Raw genomic sequence first — 19749 nt, 5'->3', positions numbered from 1 at the left:
TGGAGTTAAAACGACTTTTTATAGGATGTTTTTTAATAGTTTAAAGGATATTAGACCTGAGCCTAGGCAATAAGCAACTGCTGCTTAGCCTTCATTCTGTTGGCAGAGTTCTGAGCATTCATGCATATGTTATCAACTAAGATCAGGTCTGACAACTTCTGGAGGTGACTTTTCTGCACAAAAGAGAAAATAGGTGGTGTCTCTTTTTATGATGGAATCACCTCCTTTCTGTTAATTCAATTTTGCTTGAGATTATCAGTTGCTTCAGCAAGCTTTCTTATGGGGATTAAATGTGTAGGGCTCTGACGCTCCTTGCCTGGCCTGTGAGCGTTTGTGTTTCTTCAAACATGTTTGCCTGCTTTTGTCCTTTACTCTTTTGCCACACCCTTTTGTGTCATACCTGCCCCTGGGACATGCTGGTTTGGAGGCAAGCTGGGATTTAAAACATTGGCAGCGTTACTGTCCTATGAAGCCCTCTCAGTGCAGGTATAAGCTGAATTGCCAAATAGTCAGGTACAAGCAGGTTTAAAGAAGTGGTGTGTTGAAAACAGTCAGAGATTATATGAAGTTTAGCAATGATTCTATACTTGTATTGTCTGGCTAGGAAGGAAGGAAGGATGCCTTCATCTGCAAGTCAGCTTGGTAAGACAGAATTTCCCATGCAGGCTTTGTTGGCAAAAAAGTGTCTTTTAAAACGATTATTTCAAAAAGTGTTCTGCAATGTTCACATTGTGTTCCACAAAATAAATAGGACTTTTTTATTAATGCTGTACTTCATGGTAAAATCTCCCGAACTCTGTGATTCAATGTCCTTATTCTCAGTCTTCATAGCTGTGCAATTCTATGCATGTTTGGGATATTCACATGCTCATCCTTTTCCATCCATTTGAAGTAACATCCTGCTCACGTGCTGTTCTGGTGTGTTGTTTTTCTTACAGCCCAGCTGTTTTCCTTGCATCTCATGTTAAGAGGACTTACATTTCTGTGTGCAAAATCCCTTGCTCTGCTAAACTCTGTCTTTTATGCTTTTGCTGCCCTGTATTTTACTGTTGTTGATGTCCACAAATAACACCATTGTGTATGAAGTGGTCTGAGAAACCTGCAGCCTTATGTTTCCTGTTGTCTTATCCCATGCAGATTTGTTGCCCATTGGAATATTGCTAAGTCAATGGCTGGATATTACCAAGAGTCTGGAAGAGCTGGGAGAGATGGGAAGCCATCCTGCTGTCGGCTCTATTACTCAAGGCATGAGAGGGATCAAGTCAGCTTTCTGATTAAGAAGGAGCTCTCTAACATCCAGGTAAGATCTGCAGAATAGTACCCACCTGCCTAGATATGCTGCTGCCTTTGCTCTGGTCTGGTTTGCCTGCAGTAATCTTGGAATGTGCAAAGATGAAGTGAGTTTTTCTGGGTCTTGAGCTGTCAGTAGCCCTGTTTCAAGGGATAGCAGAGAGGAGTGAAACAGAAAGGGAAAGGGCTACAGCTTCAGCTCTATTAGTGAGGCATGGGTGAGCATAAGAGTGGAGTAGAGACAGGGTGGTGCCTATACCTGTTTGCTGGATTGATCAGAAGGTTTGGATTTAGTTGTCACTAGAGTTACTTTATCTGTTTATATTTAAATTTAAGACTACAGTTATTGTCCCCTTCTGCTTTCAGGAAAAAAAAGGCACCTTAAAAGAATCTGACAAAGCTGTGATGACAGCTTTTGATGCCATTGTGAACTTCTGTGAGGAGCTGGGGTGAGTGCTCTTCTTTCAAACACTGTTTAGTGTTGGAGAAACCATGCCCTGTCCCTTCCAGGGCAGTGTTATTCCTGAGATCTTGCATATCCAGGAAAAAAAAACCAAACTGAATGAATCACCTGGTATTTTGCTGTCTGAACTGAGGAAGGTGTCCCTGAGACATCTCTCTGTCACTCCCACCTCTCAGATAACTGGTATGTTGGTCTTGGAGCCCGACCAAGCGATGTGGTGGTGTTAAACTGTAATTCCTCTGGCTATGAATTTTACTATATTCTGTCTTTGATGATGGGCTGACTTAGTTGCATTTGCTTTTGTTTTGACTCTTTCCTCCTTCACTACATTGTCTCTCTTCTAAAGAGATAGGCAGCCTAATCAGCATGGGATGGAAGCATTTAGGTTTAATATTTCTCTAAACCTCAGTGGCTCTATTCTGCAAAGAACAAGGTATCTATGATACTTGTTGACCTTAGAAGGAGCCAATGGTGCTTAGAATGTTTCAGAAACAGGCCCGAATTATGGATGTCCCCAGTCTAAATGCAGAGTAGCAACAGCAATGTGAATTGTTTAGGTTCTGACTTGTAAACTGTAATTGTACTAATTGCTATTCCGTGCTGGATAAGACATCAAGGCTATAGTTTTGCCAGTAAGAGAGCAGTCTGTGTTCACTAGCTGAAAACAATCAACATGTGTCTTTGCTTTCAAGTCTCCATTTTGTTTCATTTTTCACACCTGTGTCTAGGACAACTTTTTCAGTGTGACTGTGACACCTGATGCTTTTCTGAAGCCCTGGTTAGCATGTGCTCTCCTTGTGGTCATGCTTGGTAAATGAATCCTGTTTTATGGTGTTGCTCCAAGAAAGTTTTGCTTGTACTAAAGTATGGCACGATACTGAGTCCTGGGGCATCTGAAGGAGCACTTCTTTGCCCAAAGTCAAGGTGATTCTGGGAAGTAGCTACTGGGAATTGTCTTGCTATTTAGTTTGATCTACTTACTTTAAGCAGCTCTGCTCCTTCTGGTGTGTGTTACTAGCTAATAGCTAGAGTGGCCAGGTGGCTGTTTGTGTCTGGGGTTTGTATAATCTGAGAGGCAGCTGTATCTATCTGGTTAGATGTTAACCTCAAGAAGCCTTGTCTTGGTATCTGTTTTTCCTTGATTCCTAAGCTGTTCATAGCAGTAGAGTTAGTCAGGACAGTCACTTTCTGGAATGGACGCTAGTGCCATAAGAACTGGACTGGGATCACTGGACTAACCTTGCACAAACCAGAAGCAGGGGTCTCAGGACATTCCACGGTGATTCCCCAGTGAGGGCATGAGTTGGGCTCCATGTTACTATCTTACTGCATCTCCTACTTCATGCATGCTGTAAAGAGCCTGACTGCTGTCTCAAGTGAGGACTTTCTCTAGAGTTGCACATCAGCAATGAGGCAGTAACTAGGCAAGGACAGAAAGAAAACATTCTCCTTTGCTCAGATGTATAGTAACAGATACAGGATTTCATTGGATACATAAGAGAGATTTCTGTAGGGAAATATCTCTGCCCTAATTAGAAATCACCTCTTCCATACTTTTTCTTCCCTCCCTCATCCTGGTACATTCTTCCTACTGTATAACATGCTGTATACGTATCCCAGAGTAGCATATTGCGGCACCGCTCACTGGCTTCCCTCTTTATAACTGTACAGGAGACTAAGATTCTATGTAAAGGAACACCAGGTTGCATTTATTTTTTACATTTTGAATTCATACAGTTCTATTCACGTTTGCTTTCACTGTTTGGATAGTGAAACTGACCTTGCAATGTTCTAAATAAGAACAAATAAAGACAGACTTGCATGTTGGCAAGGATTTTTGCATGGTATATTTAGGCTTTTGTCCAAATATGACAGAACAATGGTATAAGCTGTTCTGGGGAGTGCGTTTGAGCAAAGCTTTCGCTGGTCAGTTTCCTGTTCCCCATTTGCAAGGTGGAAAAAAAAACCCTGTAACTGCAGCAGTTGGAAGACATCTTTATCAGTTTTAGGTGGTAGCTGACCATTTGCCTGTAGCTGGTGGTTTTGCTTGAAAGATGAAAATCAGGCAGATGTGAGCTGACTTTGGTATTTGTCTAGTCACGCAGTTTCTGAATGCAGATACTCTTAGGTATTGAGTTTGTTGTAGACTTGCAGGGCAGCTTGCTGGCAGTGGTGCATTCTCTTGATGCAGGGAAGTTGCATGGGGAGAAATAACCATCCAGGGAGAGAAGAGGGTGTGAGAGAAGATGATGTTCTATGAACGACACAATTAGGTTGTAGCTGGGCTGACTCTTGCTTAGCATAGGGCTCCATGTACGGTGTCTGAGCTTTGCTATTTATACCCTACTTTGTGCCTTGGGGATGAGCAGCACCCAAAAATGGCAGCAAATAAAAGGAGACCAACAAAAACAAGACAAAAGGTGCCAATCACCACTAGCCCTCCAAGAGCCCAGTCACTTGTTTCAATCAGTCTCTTTAGGTCTTCCAGAACTGAGGATGCCTCTTGTACTGAAGACATGTTGGCTTCCACCCTGCTAGAGATACACAAGGACAGTGTCAGCTGTTGGTGTCCTCTCTGTGCTCTGAGCCCCAGTCCCCAAAGCAGTACAGGCATGCATGTTCTCTGTGCCTGCAGCACCCTTTTTCCAAAAGGGAGAGTCACAGCAATGGAAGCGTAAACCAGAAGAAAGGTAGGTAAGGCCAGTTTCACAATCAGATCTACAGAGATGTAAAGAGGAAAGGTTCTGGCTTTACAAGATTTTGGCAGTTGAGATTTATTTTAATCACAGTTTATCACAATTTTTAATAATATAACATAGTGTCTGTCCCAGCATGTTCAGTGTGAACCCTTCATCTCTGTCAACTGTACAGCCTATGCATGAAAGACAAGTATTCAGTGGGAGAACTTCTTTGCTGCCATTGGAAGCATCTCTAAAAGGGAGATAAACTCTGAAAACACACTGGAGATTAAATGAACACTAACTTGAAACCAACCAACCGAAAAAACCCATGAAAAAATAAGCAGAGTTCTTCATGTCCATCTCGTGCTACCATGGGGCTTAGAGTAGTTGTGTAAAAAGGTCTCCTGCTAAGGGAGTTTGCTTTGGTAACACTTTCTGTTACTCTGCCATAGAAGCATATTTTCCTCCCATGCAGTACTTGGGTCCAGCAATAATTCTAAGTGGGATCTCAGTGAGTTCTACAAATTTGCTCTTTCACTGGTACTTTGCATAATGGCTTGTTCATAGCTTTCTAAAGAATATCCAGCGTCTCTCTGCGAGCATCTTGTGGTTTTACTAAAGCTTCCTTGCTTCTCAAGGGAAAAGATGGGTTATTCCTCAAGCTTTCTCAGAAATATGACTGTGCAGTCCTAATACATTAAGGGTGGTCCATTATTTTTGAAAATTTGTTTGACTTGCTTCCCGTTGTGTCTGGATCCTTAATACTATAAGGAAAGTGTGTTTCGTCCTTGCCAAATACATTTGACTAGGAGCACACTTCAGTTTGCTGAAGCTTTTGTTTCCTTCTTAGCAGCCAAATATATTCAGTTCATGTGTTGTTTTCTGGAATGATGGCAAATAACCATGCCAGGCTCTAGCCAACAGGCATATGGGACATGAAGGTGGTTCTGGATAGCTTGCTTTGCCTTTAAAAAGGAGACAGTCTAGATACTAGTTCAGTAGACCCAAAGGCAGAAACCCGGTGTGACTGTCCACCCTAGAAAATTCTCATCTCTTTTGCTAACCACAGTTAAATCTCCTGAAACAGGACAGCTGTATGCAAGTTTATAAATACCTGAAGCTGTTATGTTTGTAGCAGGTGTTTCTTCTGGTCCTCTGCATTCCCTCCAAGAGATCTTGGCCTGTGGGGAAGAACTCCCTTACTGCACCTGGAGATTGCAGAGCCAGCATGGAAGGTGCCTGTTTGTACTACAGTCAATGATTAACAACTGACTTCCCTGCAAAGGTGTGGCTAGTCTGGTCAAAGGCCTTGAGCCTAGTTGGAAAGAGGTTCTTTCTCCTCCATGGCTTTATCTACTCGTACACCTGTTCCAGTGGTTGTAAAGGCTCATGATGCCCTCTGACTGGGGAAGGCTGCAGTGGAGAGAAGAGGCTTTTGTTGGATCCTGAGTGGATCTGTATTGTAAGCTGTTAGGAGACCACCATATTTAAAATGACTGTGAACAAGACTGCCCTCCAGTCCAAAACTCATTGTAGGAGTTTGGGTGGATAAACTCATTCCAGAGCCTTGCACTGCCGTTAGCTGCAATAAGACTGTGTCCATGTTGCTTTCCTGACTGAGGAAGACCAGAAGGATGGTGCTGGACAGAGGTGGGAAGGGAGGAGGAGGAGAATGTGGTGTGTGAGGTTGTGTGTAAAAGGAAACTTTGTTTTTCACAAGCCAAGCAAGTCACTTTGAAAGGAAGGGATGATGTTACAGAATAGAAGCTATTCTGTCAAGTCAGTGGAACTTCAGCCACCTCTACTGGAAAGGCTGACCTCTTGTCTCTTTTAGGTCTTTCAGGGAATTATTTCAACGCTTGTGTCATCATGGCTGAAGTAACTGTATTCCCTCGCAGTTCCTTCTAGGGTCACTCAGGCTTTCACAACATGTACAGAAGTTGCTGTATTTGAAACAGTCTCACCTTAGTCTTGTGTTTTTCTGGATCTCCCTCTGCTTTTTGCGACTGAGAGGATGGATCTGTCCCCACTAGTGCTCAGGACGTTCCAGGTTCCTTTATGTGGGTAATGATTGAAACCAAACACACAAAAGCTGGTGTGAGTGGCGAGCAGGGACCCAGAGGCTGACATGTTCCTAGTCAACAGAAACTGAAGAACTGTAGTAAGCTGGGATTTGCTGGGCATCTTTCAGGCCAAACTGATCTGTTGCATGCAGGAAGGTGGCAGAGCCCACCCAGCCCAGGCCAGCAATGGGCATAACTAAACACTAACTGTAGGAATAGTCCAGCTGCAAGCGATTGTACAAAATGGTAGGAAGCAGAAAATTAGGCTTGTGAGGTCCAGGCAAGTATGTAGAAATTGGTCCAGGGATTCTCCTGTATGTAGTGACTGCTTCTCTGCTCCAGAAAGCCACATGAATTCTTTAGAGGATTGCTTAATTTTCACTCCTTCTCTTAAGTGTTGAGTTTAGTCTCTGTTTCTAATTCAGGAACTTGCAATGGCAGAAATAAGATGGGAGCCATTTCTCTTGTCCCCCTGCCTGCTATCTGTCAGTGGTTTGATTTGTAAAACCACTGGGGAATGTGTATTTGTAGCTTTTCCTGTTGAGATAAGGCCTGGCAGCTTGTTCCTAGTGACACCAAGCTGTCAGTTGGTATGTGAGCTGAGCTTCCTCCTGACTTAGCACAGACTGGTTCCATGCCACTGTAACATTTCTCAATGGGATTCTGTTAATTCCTGTAGCTGGCGCTGTTTAGGATAAGCTAGGAAAGAAGGTAAGCTCTGTGCTTTCACAGGTCTCCTGATTTAAATGAGATCCAGAAACATCTGTTGAGTCTGTCTCCTGCAAAAGAGGTTCTGAGACTTCGTATGTCGCCTTGGTTGCCACTTGTTTGTAAGCAAAATGAGAAAAGCCGTATCTGACAGAGAGGTTGTCGTGGTTTGTGTGATGTATCTCTGAATGTTGATTAGAGTAGGTTGATGCCACACTTGAGCTTATCCTACCCTGACATATTTATTGGTCTGGAGTGAAAGCTTTGGGGAACTACAATAAAGGCCAGCACTTTGTTCGTCTCAGCGTAACTGTGTGTGCAGTAGCTCATACTAGTGCAGTCATCTGTTGGCAGTTGTCAAGTTGGGGCTCAAATATTTATGCTCTAAGGAACAGCCTTATTTTCTGCTGGAAGTTTTTTTCTTAATTTTTAGCCTATTCTGCTGCAGCTGTATCCCAATGGGCAACAGTACAAAAATGCAAAATACCTACATCTGGTTTCTTTGCAAAAATTGAATACATGAGGATGTAGCAGTGGAATGTGCTTTTTACTGATTTGGGTGCAGGCATCGGAGAAAAGAGGTTTCTTTACAAAGTTTTCAAAATTTTTGTTCTTTTTGAAGTGTGAAGAATATTTAAAAGCCAAATAAATGGTTGTAAATTGGATTCTTTTCTCTAGAGAGCTAGATGCTGGCTCTGGTATATACACATGTGCAATCCCTTTGATTCCTCTACACTTAACAGTTGGGGTACAAGGATAGAAGATAACTGATCAATATGCCTTCTCATAAAGGTGGCTGGTTTCACGTTTGGGGCAGAAAGACCTATGACTTACAGAGTCAGGTACAGTGTGATGGTCTTCCTTTGGCTGTCCCAGTTAGGAAAGCTGTGACCTGCACCATAGCCTTGTATGTGCATAAATCACCAAAGTATAAACCAAACATACACAGTGGGTGCAGTGTGGAAACGGGATTTATTTGCACTTGTCTCCAGCTGTACAGGCTGTTCTGGGCTCTGCTTTGTCACAGTGCCCGCTGTCAGCTGCTGCATGGGTGCCCTGCAGTGATGGTTACCACCTGGTATGTCACTCCTCTGAAATGCCTTTGCATGTGCTAATAAACAAACCTAAGGCATAATGTTTATGTCCACTAAAATAAACTGCACACAGGGCAGGGAGTCAGGTCCACACAGGTTCCTCAAGGAAGGACGGGTTTGTTCATCTCAAACTCCCATGCACTGTAAGAACCATCCACCTGCAGTAAACAGAAGAACAGAACCACACGGAGGGTTGGGAGGGAGCACGTTTAGCAGCAGAATGATCAAATGAAGCTGTAGCATCGGTGAAGTTTTCACTTTTGCCTTCACGTTTCTGTTTACAAAGGGTATTGCACATGAACTGGTTTTTCTCTTTGGCAATTTCGTATCACTGTAGCCTCCATGCAGTAAAGCGAGAAGCATTTGTTCTGGCCATGCTCAGAGCCTCAGCTGGTATGTCTGGATGAGGTTTGTTGTTTTCATCAGACGTATCTGCTAAATGTGTCTGTTGCAGGCAGCTTTTGAGATAGCAGGTTTGGGATTGATCCAAGATGCATTAAGCATGTAGATCTCTTAGTGATGTCAGGGGGTTCTGCTAGTGCCCAGCATCATCCTTCTGGATTAGCTGCCTGTAAAGAGAGTAAGCGCTACCTAGCATGTGGCAGCCTCTGTGTTCTCTGCTTTGGTCTGCGGCTCCATGCTCACAGAGGGAATTGTTGGCTGGCCCAGTCGCAGGGCTGTCAATGGGAAAGCATGTTTGTTTCTCAGCAGCATGTGTCCAGCACTTTCACCCCACCCTAGAAGAAGGAGACAGTGATGGTAAAGTAGCATTACCTTTCTGGTCACAGTAGTGGCTGTCACAGAAAGAAGGAATTCCATGCTGTGATTTCTGGTCCTTTGAGTCATATTAATTGTTACTGTTATTGCCATTTCCAGTGGCCTAGTGTAGAAAGTCATCCCCATGGGACTGAATCATGATGTCTGTGCATGACCTTGATAGTAAATTGTGTAACCACTTGTTGCACTTCATGAATGGGCAGCTGGGCGGACTTGGATCTTTCTCCGTCTGTGATCAGGATGTCCATCACAGCTACAGCAGCTATAGCAGCAGCAGCTGCAGGCAATGATCATGAGCACCAGAATAGTAACTGGAAAGACAAGCAAAGGATACTGTTTATTGACATAGGAGCAATCACCACAGAGTAACCCTGTGTCTCCTCTAAGTTGTTCAGTAAGCAGCAGAATGAACAAAGCCTGGTTTCTTGTAATTTTTTTTCTCCCCATATCCCCACCTCCCTCCTCCTAAGTTTGTGCTCCCTTGTGTTAGTTATCCATTTAATCTGGACAGTCATTGCTGAATATTTCATGATCCTAAGAGCTATATACCAAACCATATGGAGGCATATGTTTACCTGCTTAATGGGCTGTTTTGGAGGTGATGTGCAGTGACTAAGTACAGCTGTGTACCTGGAAAGGATGAAGATCCAACTGTCCGCATAATTGTGTCAGAAGCAACTCAAGAGGATTTGGTTAGTCAAACTGGTAGTTGTGTTTCTGAGGAGTGTGTGCAGTGTACCCTTTAATAAGGACAGGTACTTGTGACTGGGTTGGCTTTACTCTTTCTTCTGTATTTTGTTTGAAAAAATACATACTGCAAATGCAAGGATTGTTTCACAAAGGTTTGGGCTAAATCACTGCTACCCTACACTAGGCATAATGGTTGGTGTTGGAGGAGTATGTTAACTCATCAAGAATAGGAAAGGATGATGTGTTTAATCCCTCAAAACACATAAGGGTGTGTGAATGTGCACGTGTGTGTGCATGTGTTCCTTAACAGTCTGGAGCTGGGCTGCCAGGTTATGGGACCTGTGGGGAACCAGCTGTAGGTATGAAAAAACTAAAGCAGCAGGTGTGTCTTTCTGAATTCCAGCCCAGGGAGGAGTGTCCAGGCTGGATCCACTCCCTTCCTTTTGGCCGGGAGCAAAGTGTACCTCGTGGAGGGGGAGGGCCTTTCTTCCTTCCTGCTTGTTTTCCCATTGTCTAAACAAACTTCATCCCTCTGGATCAAGCAGCTCGTTGTTATTAGTTTCATGCCATCCCCACACAGAGCAGGAGGAGGGATCTTGCCATTACCGGAGAAGAATAAATAGGGTCATTCCACTGAAGCAAACACTTGGAGTCTCAGACTTTGTGTCTTCATCAGCAGTGAGGTGTCCTAATGCCATTTGTCATAAACTATCTCCTGTGCATCAGAACATTGCAGCAGCTCTGGTAGAGTACTGCTGTTTAATGCTGTAATATGAAAGCTCTGGGGAAAGCAATGCTGTTGCCTGTTGTTCTCGGCATGCATGTAGAGACAGACACTGAGTATTAAAACATTACCTAGAAATTAAACTGGGCCTCAGAGGAAATGACTGCCAACAACACCAACCCAGCAACAAAGACTGGAGTAAGCTGCCCCCGTAGAAGAGAAGAGACATTCTGACATCCCTCTGCATCCACTGATACACTCACCGATAAACAGAAGAACCACACAAAAGGACACAATCTCCACCGGGTCAGCCTTGGGCAGTTTCTGGAGCTTAAGGAGAAACTTCTCACCAATCGTTTGCATTTCCTTCAGAAAGCCTTCAGAAGACATGCTGGCTCAACCTCTCCAGGCTTTATGCTGCGGAAGAACCAAATAGAGAATAAACCTTTCCACTGACTAATACTAGCAAACTGCCAGCCTTCTTATAGGGCTGGTGATCACAAGGAAAACAAGTTTATCTGGTCTCAGTCCTTGTTCCCAGTAGCTAAGGTGGAGAACTATTAATTGTCTACGTGTTTTGGCACTGGTTTAATTTCAAAATCCGGGTTTGAGGGTGCTTTTGTCAGCTGTACTGTTCAGCAAAGGCAAAATGGTGTTTCTTGTAAAAGGACACTTATTTCAGCAGGCACAGAGTTAGAATTGGACAGTGCCTGCCCTTGGCTTGCACCTAAGAAAGTAGGGTTTTTTTGCCAGTTCTCCTATTTTGTCTTTCCAGAAAGAAATCCAATTCTAACTGGAATTCCAAATGCTGAACTCCAGTGGTATGTAGTTTTTCATTGTTTTTTACTGAGTAACACAGCCCTTGAAGACTTCTTGCACTTTCACCCACAGAAAGCCCCTTCAAAAACTAAGGAACTTACTTCAATACCTCACCGCAATATCATTAATAATGTTTTACCAAACAGTTTTACTGATTGGTGACATTAAGAACTAAAGTCTGTGTTCACTGGTGACAGCTGGATGCTTTTTAATTTCTTACAAGTGAATGCAAGTTTTATATGGCAAGTTAAATGCAGTTTTTTTTTTTCTTTTAAGCCACAGTCTATTCTAATGGTGCGGTACATGTATAGAGCAGTGAATGCCTACCTATCACTGCTGGTAACAAGCAAAGCAAAAGCCCCTGGATCTGTTGGAGAGATACCTGCCTCATGAAGTTAATCCCTTAATCCCTACTGCCCTGCACAGTCATTTTACACCTTCTTTATTCCCAGAAAGCATGATCACCAGGAACTGTTGTTACTGAAAATAGTTTAGTCAAAGTTAGGTGCCTCAGTTTTGCCACCAGTATTTGCTGTTCTTTTGTCCCATGAGAAAGATTTTGGAAGGCATCACAACAAACAAGCTTGCATGAGAGCTATGGAAGTTAAAATTTTGCTTCAGTCAGTAATTGGAATAGGATATTGTTGAGAATTCATCTTAAAACAAGTGATTGGACAGGTCAACACTTGGATGGATTATAACTCATGTCATTATTATATCAGAATGTACTAGCGTGTGTGTATTGTAATAGTACTGTTTTGTGGGACTGGAACATTGCTATTTAATATTTATTAATGTGTTATCTTGGTGATAACACAAAGCCAAATGACCAGGAATAAGCCAGCTAGTTCATTACTGCAGATCTGGTTTGGTTACTCAAACAAACGGCTGCTTGGAGTTCAGCTCTTCTAAACACACTGAGAACAGAGAGACCTTGGCTATATCTTCGCATGCTGGGCTGCAATACTACAATGCCAAGTTAAATTACATTTTGTGTGTTTATGCAATTCAAAAAGCATTTTCTTTGTTCTTTGAAATCCAAGATAAGAAATAAAAATCAGAACCAACTGGTATCCTAGGGATGGGGGTGGATGGAAAATCTACATCTGCAGAAAGATCTCTGTCCAACTCAGCAGGGAGGCAAAGCTGTGGCCTTTTGACCTGAAAAGATAACTTATGAGACTAGGGTTAACAAGTTCTTTCTAGATGATTGCACCCCAAGTGAGCTGCTGCAGAAATGGCTGCTTTATCACACAGTGCTGCAGGATTCTGTGATTCTGTCAGCAAGTTTCCGGTGTTGTTCCTATTCCAAGAGGTGGCCGTGCGGGCAGAGCTGAAGTGGGTTGTGTGTTCTGCTCTTGGCTCAAGAAGAGAAACTTTTTTTTAAAGTATTTCTGGCTCTAACATTCTGAAAATGTTTGCTCCCTTGGGAGGTGCTGCTGCCTACCTGGAAGCTCTCCTAGTACGAAATCTGCTGTCATCTTTCATGCCACGCTTTGGGCTGCACCAGAAGCAGTGAGTGTTAAAAGCCAAGGTTCTGAAGTTTGGGCATCCAGTGTAAAATTACTGATTAGGATTGTAGAACTCCCTGTGGATTAGCCAAGTGCCCAGTCTAAAATGACAAGAGGTGTCTCAGTAACAGACCTGAGCTGGAGCTAAGTGAAAGAGTTTTTATTTGAAAACTTGCAAGGAATGTTGCTTGTTTACTTTGGTTTGAACTTCAGAGACAAAGTTTTGATGTTGGTGGTGCAGCCTCCAGTCCACCCATGAGGAAGCAAATGTTTTTCTGCTCAACTGCACTTCTGACAGCACACAGGTGCCAAGGGGAAAAATCACTTACTTTAAAAAAAAAACAAAACCAAAAAAACCAAAACCCACCAAGAAAGCTAGTTATATTCACGGACTTTTGTATCTTCCATTCTACTTGTGATGTGAAGTCTTTGGTCAGGTCTAGTTTTGATTCTGATCTTTTTCCAGTTGATTTCAGGAGAACGAAGATCTTGCCCTGGAGATTAGGATAAGGGTAAGGCTAGTGCTGAGTGACTTCAGTGTCTTATGCTTCTGCCTCATCTTGCTCGTGTACACCCCAACAACAATGACAGTACTTACAGATTGCAGAGTGGAGCCGTGAGAATTAATCCATATTTTTCTTTATCATACTGTGTTCAAGTAAGCTCCCAGTCAGCACCACTAGCTGAGGCCCAGGTGGTGCAGGATGTTTGGCTGAAGCAGTCACTGTAATGATTATTATTAAAATGGGCAAGTCTTAAGAGATTTGAAACTTAAGGTTGTAGGTTTTAACTGACAGTTCACTTTCTAAGATTAGAATGCTGTTCCAGAGCCTAGAGCGGCCACCCAAGTTAGTACCTCACAGATTCTGTGGGGTTTGGAGCAAACATAATTGTCTGCCAGTGTTTTTCTCAGTTTCTCCATGTCCTTCCTCAGAACTGCATCCATGGAGGATAGGAGCCCTCCAGAGCAGAGGTGACATGCTGCCAGGGCAGCCCCGCTGATGGAACTTGTTATGGAAAAATGACAACAGTGCAGTATAGTCTTCATAAGGCATTGTCAGACCTAATGTCATGAACTTTTGCTTCACAGCTGTAGCTAGAGATCACATGAAGTAAAAATACAATGAAGAGAGGCAAGATGAGAAAATCACGTAGAAAAGAAGGTGAACACAGTGCTGATGCCTGTGAGAGGTGGTTGGGGAGTTCCAGCTGAGGAGCCCTGACAGGCTGAAAATACTGGTTTCAGCTGTTTCCTCTTCTGTCTGTTCTTTATAAAATAACTCGTCTCTCCAGTGTTGCCAGTGGGACTAGATCATCAAATCTTTCTGCTCTCCTCTATGGTACAAGGCCTAGCAGGGGAGGGAATAGAACAAATCTTTTTATTTGTGTTTACTTGTTTTTGAGGAAAAAAAGGCCAAATGCCATGTACTGTAGCTTTGGCTGAAAAGAGAGCACAGAGCAGGGGGATGCTCAGCATCTGAATGTGCTGCTCTGCTGCAAGGATTACATGACCCTTTCAAACCAAAGAAGCACATCCTATATTTAGAGCTTCTGTAGATTGATTCCCAGAAAGTGCTTTTATTTGTTTTTAATGCAGATTCATCTTGCTATGCCCACTGACTAAAGCAGTGAAAATTGCCATAATAGCACTGAAATCTTTCTGAACTGTTTTAGTGGACTTACGCCATACTGAAGCACTCAAAGAAGTTGGCTGCTCAGCCCTTTTGAGAATAAAGCCATTGAAAGGCCTCAATCTAGACATTCAAGAGGAAAACCTTGGTCAGGGTTTCTCTGTACTGTGAACTGGCTGTGTGTGGTAGATTCCAGGCCTCAAGCAAGAAAAAGAGCTTCAGGATGACCATGTAAGGTGGGGTCCCACATCCTCTCCCTGTCTTAAGCTAGTCAAGTTACCTTAAGTAAGTGGAATTGATGTGAATTACTTGGGGTTTTTTTGGCTTATCTTTGTTTTGGAAAGCTGTATCCATCCTGTGTGTCTACACGGGTGCATCACAAGTTGAACTGTAGAGAGTGGGTGAGCTTAATTTTACTGCTGAGGAATGAGACACTTGTTTAGTCACAACCCTGGTGGCATTTGAGCAGACAATTTCAGTGCAAGCAACATAAATTTGAGTTTGTGGTTTAGCCCCAGGACTGGAAGCCAGTAAGTGCAGGTGGTCTTCCCGGACTGCCAGTGATGCTTCCTGGTTGTGTGACTTTGGATAAGTCATCCCATTCCTCTGTTAGGTGACTTGATCTCTGCAAAGTGGCAGAACATGCAACCATTTCAATTTCATGAGGTTTGTCTGCTGATTGTTGTGTGTCCAGGTCTCTTAACACCCTCCAAAATCCTTCGCTAGGAAGACCGTGGTCTTTCTGCAGTTACAGACTGAAATGGCCTTAACTTGCTGACTGCTTGTTACACTGCAGTCACTGAGTCTGTTCAGGATGAAGTAGATGAAAGCATGGCTTCTGCTCTTGATTGCTCCTTACCCAGCCATGCCTCATGGGGGTTTATTTCTCTTGATGTGGTCCCAATCCATTGGCTTCACTGTGCTCCCTCTACAAATTTTTGCATGCATGGATTTGTTGCTGTAGTAATCTAAACATGGAGATGGAGCTTTGGAGCGGGGAGTTCGTTGGTGGTACCCTGAAGCTGCTGATGCCTCTAGTCCTATTGCAGCAAGTCCCGGTGACAGTGAGTTTAGCATCCTTCACTGTGCCCATTAAGCACATCAGCAATGCTCCAGACACCTTATGAAGTTGGACCTCGCTGGTGTGCCCAAGCAAGCAGAATCCAGGGCAACATTCTCATTGAAACACTGTCTTTTCCCCCAAGACTGTGGCTGTGGAGAAGCAAGTACTTTGCAGTGTTCTTACTCAGACAATTTAAATAAGTCGGTTGAAGTTGGACCTGTGCTGGGATGGGAAGCCTGTGTGGATTGTGATAACTTATTTGGTAGGAGATCTTACGAGGCAACCCCAGCCTCACAGAAGGAGGGTGCTGAGCAGCTGAAGAGAAGGGGATGCTTTTTATTCTGGTTTAAAACTTTCAAATAAACTCTGACTGCATTTGGCCATTTTCTGAAGAACATGAAGGCTTGGCTAGTTCCTAAACCTACCAGCTTTGTTCTTAATTCCTGGAACACGCTTCTGATTTTGCATGGATAAGGTCTGTGGTGCTTCCTGTCCTCAAACAGTGCTGGGCTGCTTGGTGGTGTCATGGTTTAGGTGCATTTTGGCAGAACATGTAATAGTTCCTGTACAATTGTTCATTGTTCTAAGTACTTCTGAGATGAAAAGGGCTATAGAAATGTAGTCATATCATTAGTACATGGTTTTCCCTCATAGTTGTTAATGCAGCATGGTTTGCTGCCATGACTGTAGGTGACCAGCTGTGTGAAATTTAAAACTACAGTTCACAGACAAGCCCTTTTTTTCCTTTAAAACAGGAGCGAATGGAGCCAAACAGACCTATAATTCATTCCCGAGCAGATGAAAATAGTTTCCACTATCAAGAGAATTCAGCCTTTTAACAGCACACACCCAAACTGGTAAATTGCAGCTCAATGTCATGGAAGAAAAGCTTTGACTTGGTCAGCTGGCCTGCAAAGGCAGCCACACAGTTTTTCAGATTATAAAGCTGCCTGGACTGGGTAACCGTTTGGCTGGGATACCCTGTCATCTCCACTACCCACTGTTTGGAGATCGGTTTTGAGGCAGCACTGTAAATGTCCCTTCCCTCCCCTACAACCTAATATTAAATTAATATAAAAAGGCACTGAATTCCTTGCAATTGCACTTTCAGTAGCTGAGGTACCCACTGGGGCACTGAGCTCAGAGTCTTTGCACCTCTGCAGGACACCCAGGTTTTTCTCCAGTCCATGCCACAAACAAGTCCACAAAACCCCATGCCTCATTGCTAGTCCCATTTTTAAGTGGGAAAACCAAAGCTCTGAGCCATCCATGAAAGGAAAAGGTCAATTTTAAAAATAAACCTGTGGCTCTTCTGCAAGATAACTTTTTTTAGGGCTGCTGATGCTTGAATCTAGCCTAGAAGTCTATTCTAATATTAGCAAAATAACCGTTTCCCAGGAAGCTGCCAGAGGTACCTGTGTGCTTTGAGAACCTTGTAAATAGTTACTTCCAAACATCCTGGGATCTCTCAGTAGTTTGGTGTTTGAGGTGAGGCAGCTGGAGTCCCCTGAGAGCGCTGGAAACACTTCCATCTTCTGTCAGCCACCTTTGTGCCCTGGCCTTAGCTGATCTCAAACCTGCAGGTCTCAGAAATTACATGCATTTTTGAGGTCTTGTGAAGTATGCTCATCTGAGCCTAGTAAAGATGCTGCTTGGGTGTAAGAACTCAGAACTCGTGTGTGAGAGCTCAGAACTGAAGGCTACAACAGCTCCTTCCTCAGAAGAAGCTGTTTTGCCCTGTATCCGCTGTGGTTGCAGGGGGTAGTGATGAGAGCCTGCCAAGAGGGGAGAGGTGGGCGCTGCTTTCCTTACCCAGCTTTCATGCAGTCCCTGTGTCCAGCTCCGTGGAGCAGGGGATTGTGTTCCAGAAAGGCTCAGCTCTATCCAACTCTGCTTAGTTTGTACTTCTACTCCCATAACTGCTTTAGCAGTGCAGTCAGGCTGAGAGGCCTGTGCATTATGACAGCTGTAACACAAGCTGCTTTTATCCAGACATGTGTTTCACATTGCTTCTTCCTCCCCCCCCACATATGTACAACTCAGCTGCACTAGACAAGCCCCCAGCCAAACATGTTAAGATTTTCTTTTGGCTTGGAACACTTGGTGTGTTTCTCTACCTCCCCCCAGCCTTTCTCCCCTCACTCCTCCCTCCTGCCTTCCCCCTTACCCCCCCAACTTTGTTTTTCCCATAATTTAAGAAACCGTCTTAACTGCAACAACCAGGCTACAGCGACACTTCACTAGCAGGGTAGAAACTTGCCTCCATCCCCTTTTGAACATAGGGCTAGACTGGAGGCTTGCGGGTCTTTGCTCCTTACACAGGCAGTTCCAATCTGGTGTTTGTACAACACATAGGTCAGAAAGACCCACCCTCTGTTCTGCATTAATGGGAATGGAGAGAAGCGGAAATACCTGATCCTTAACATTCTTCCCTACAGGTATGTGTAAGATCAGGATCCTTTTGGTGGGAATTGGCTTCCTGCCTCTCTCCCTACCTGTTGGTAAACAGCTGGCTGCCCATGTACCTTCTGGAAGAGGCAAGTGGTCCTGGCTCAGTGTTAGAAGTTGCAGGAGCTTCCAAACAGAGTCACCAGCTTCAAGTGGCAGCAGACAGGGGATACGTGATCAGTTTCCCTTCTAGTCCTCCTTCTGTATCCAGAAGCAAAATGAGATGGGAGCTCAGGCTGTGAGACACCTCTATGTAAAACCAAGGCTTGGACTTGATGATCTTAAAAGGTCTTTTCCAACCTAAACGATTCTGTAATTTCATGTATTTGGGGAATCCTCTTCCTTCCCCTCTTACTGCATTCAGACCTGATAGTCTTGTTACTGGAAACTATAGACCATGTATGTGTGTGTCTGTGTTCTCTCGCACAGTGGTTTCTCAGGCTGTTTTGAATAGTAAACCAGCATCTGTGCCCGATACACTGGCTGATTTTTTTAAATACTCTTGTTAGAAGCTATGTAAAGTCTTTCTGTTTATTTCTATTGGACACAGATGCTGAGCTTGCACAATATGCTGGTTCCCTGACCAGGGTTTATTTGCTAAGCTCTCTGCTTAAGGATTTGGGGGCTAAACTTTGCTCCAGCTGGGAGGAGCTCTGGAGAAGCGCTGTGACGGCACCCGCTTGGTTTCACAGGCGCTTGCCTGTGCGGGCAGCTTCTCCCTGGTGGCACATACACACATGGAGGAGCAGAGCAGCCCTCTTGTCCACATTAATATATCAAGTCACTGCAGTGGAGAATGCCCTGTGCTAGACCTGCTTATCAGCTTGAGTCACATTCCCTAACAGCAACAGAACACAGCAGCCGCTTTCCGCATCACAGCGGAGCCCCTGCTGCGGCTCTGGGGCCGCGGGCCGGCTCCTTGTCCCTGGCGCACTGGGCGCAGGTTCCTGCAGCTCTCGTTAAAGCTTTTCTCCCGAGCGTCCCTTGCACAGGGATTCGGGCTGGGCAGGCTCTGCTCAGCGGCTGACTCCGCAGTTCACCGCGCAGACAGCTACGAAAGCTCCAGCTCCCTGCTATCACGTTAAGGTGTTAGGGTTGACCGAACACCAGCAACAACAGCTCAGCCTTACCCCAGCCGCGCACCAGCTCTTCTCTCGTTTCTCTTTCGGTCGTGTTAAGCGCTCAGGTCATCTCCCCTCGGCCGGCTCCTCTGGCGCCGCTCTCCTCGGGCTGCTGACAGCCAGCTGTTGGCTCTGCCCGGTTTTTGTTATTGGTTGTCCCGGAGACGGGAAGTTTCCTGTTACATGTGCCAGAGAGGGAGGGTGGCCCCGAGGAGTGGAGCCTGGGGCGAGCTCCCGCGCACCGAGCGCACTTGTTGCTCGCATCCTCCCCGCGTTTCCTCCTAGCGAGGTCTTTGCTTATTTTCCTTTTAATTACAGCTTTTTCTGGAGTGAGACTTGTCTCGATTCTCTCCCTGCGATAGTTTGGGGGCTGTTAAAGCAATTAACTTTTCCTTATGCTGCCCGTAAAGACTCCCAGGGAAGGAGCTTTTTTCTTGTGCTCCTTGGTGGGACAGGACAAGAGGTCTGCAAGAGGTGGAGCAAAGCCTGCCCGGACAGGGCACAGGGACGCTGCTGCTGACGTCACTTTGCCCCCTGCCCTTGGCCATGGTGTTCACTCTCTTGGTGCCTTGTGTTGGGGACAGCTGGCACCCTCTGTCTTGTCCCAGAGGTTGTTGGAATTCAGATGATGTCCTTCAGACAGGTGCAAAGTGATGATTTCTTATC

General features: G+C 44.5%; 2 protein-coding genes across 2 annotated transcripts in view; one reads left to right on the top strand and one right to left on the bottom strand.

Annotated features, from left to right (window-relative positions):
* The window catches only part of RECQL5 (RecQ like helicase 5), a gene marked incomplete at its 5' end in the record, with an annotated part of 37426 nt that overhangs the window by 6469 nt on the left and 11208 nt on the right, over window positions 1–19749 (top strand). Inside the window, 2 exons of the mRNA XM_080629267.1 lie at window positions 1138–1300; window positions 1657–1739. Coding sequence (XP_080485393.1) covers window positions 1138–1300; window positions 1657–1739 — 246 coding nt within the window. The remainder of the gene's footprint in view (window positions 1–1137; window positions 1301–1656; window positions 1740–19749) is intronic.
* On the bottom strand, window positions 8261–19178 carry SMIM5 (small integral membrane protein 5). The gene is made up of 3 exons (XM_080629337.1): window positions 19093–19178; window positions 10754–10907; window positions 8261–9387 (listed from the first exon to the last, which is right to left on the bottom strand). The coding sequence occupies exons 2-3, from the start codon at window positions 10878–10880 to the stop codon at window positions 9266–9268; spliced, it is 249 nt and encodes an 82-aa protein (XP_080485463.1). The 5' UTR covers window positions 10881–10907; window positions 19093–19178; the 3' UTR covers window positions 8261–9265.

The sequence above is a fragment of the Psittacula echo genome (genome assembly GCF_963264785.1).
Source record: "Psittacula echo genome assembly, chromosome: 14".
Lineage (NCBI taxonomy): Eukaryota > Metazoa > Chordata > Aves > Psittaciformes > Psittacidae > Psittacula > Psittacula echo.
The sequence above is the reverse complement of the archived record's forward strand: the minus strand, read 5'-3'. Positions and strand labels throughout refer to the sequence as shown.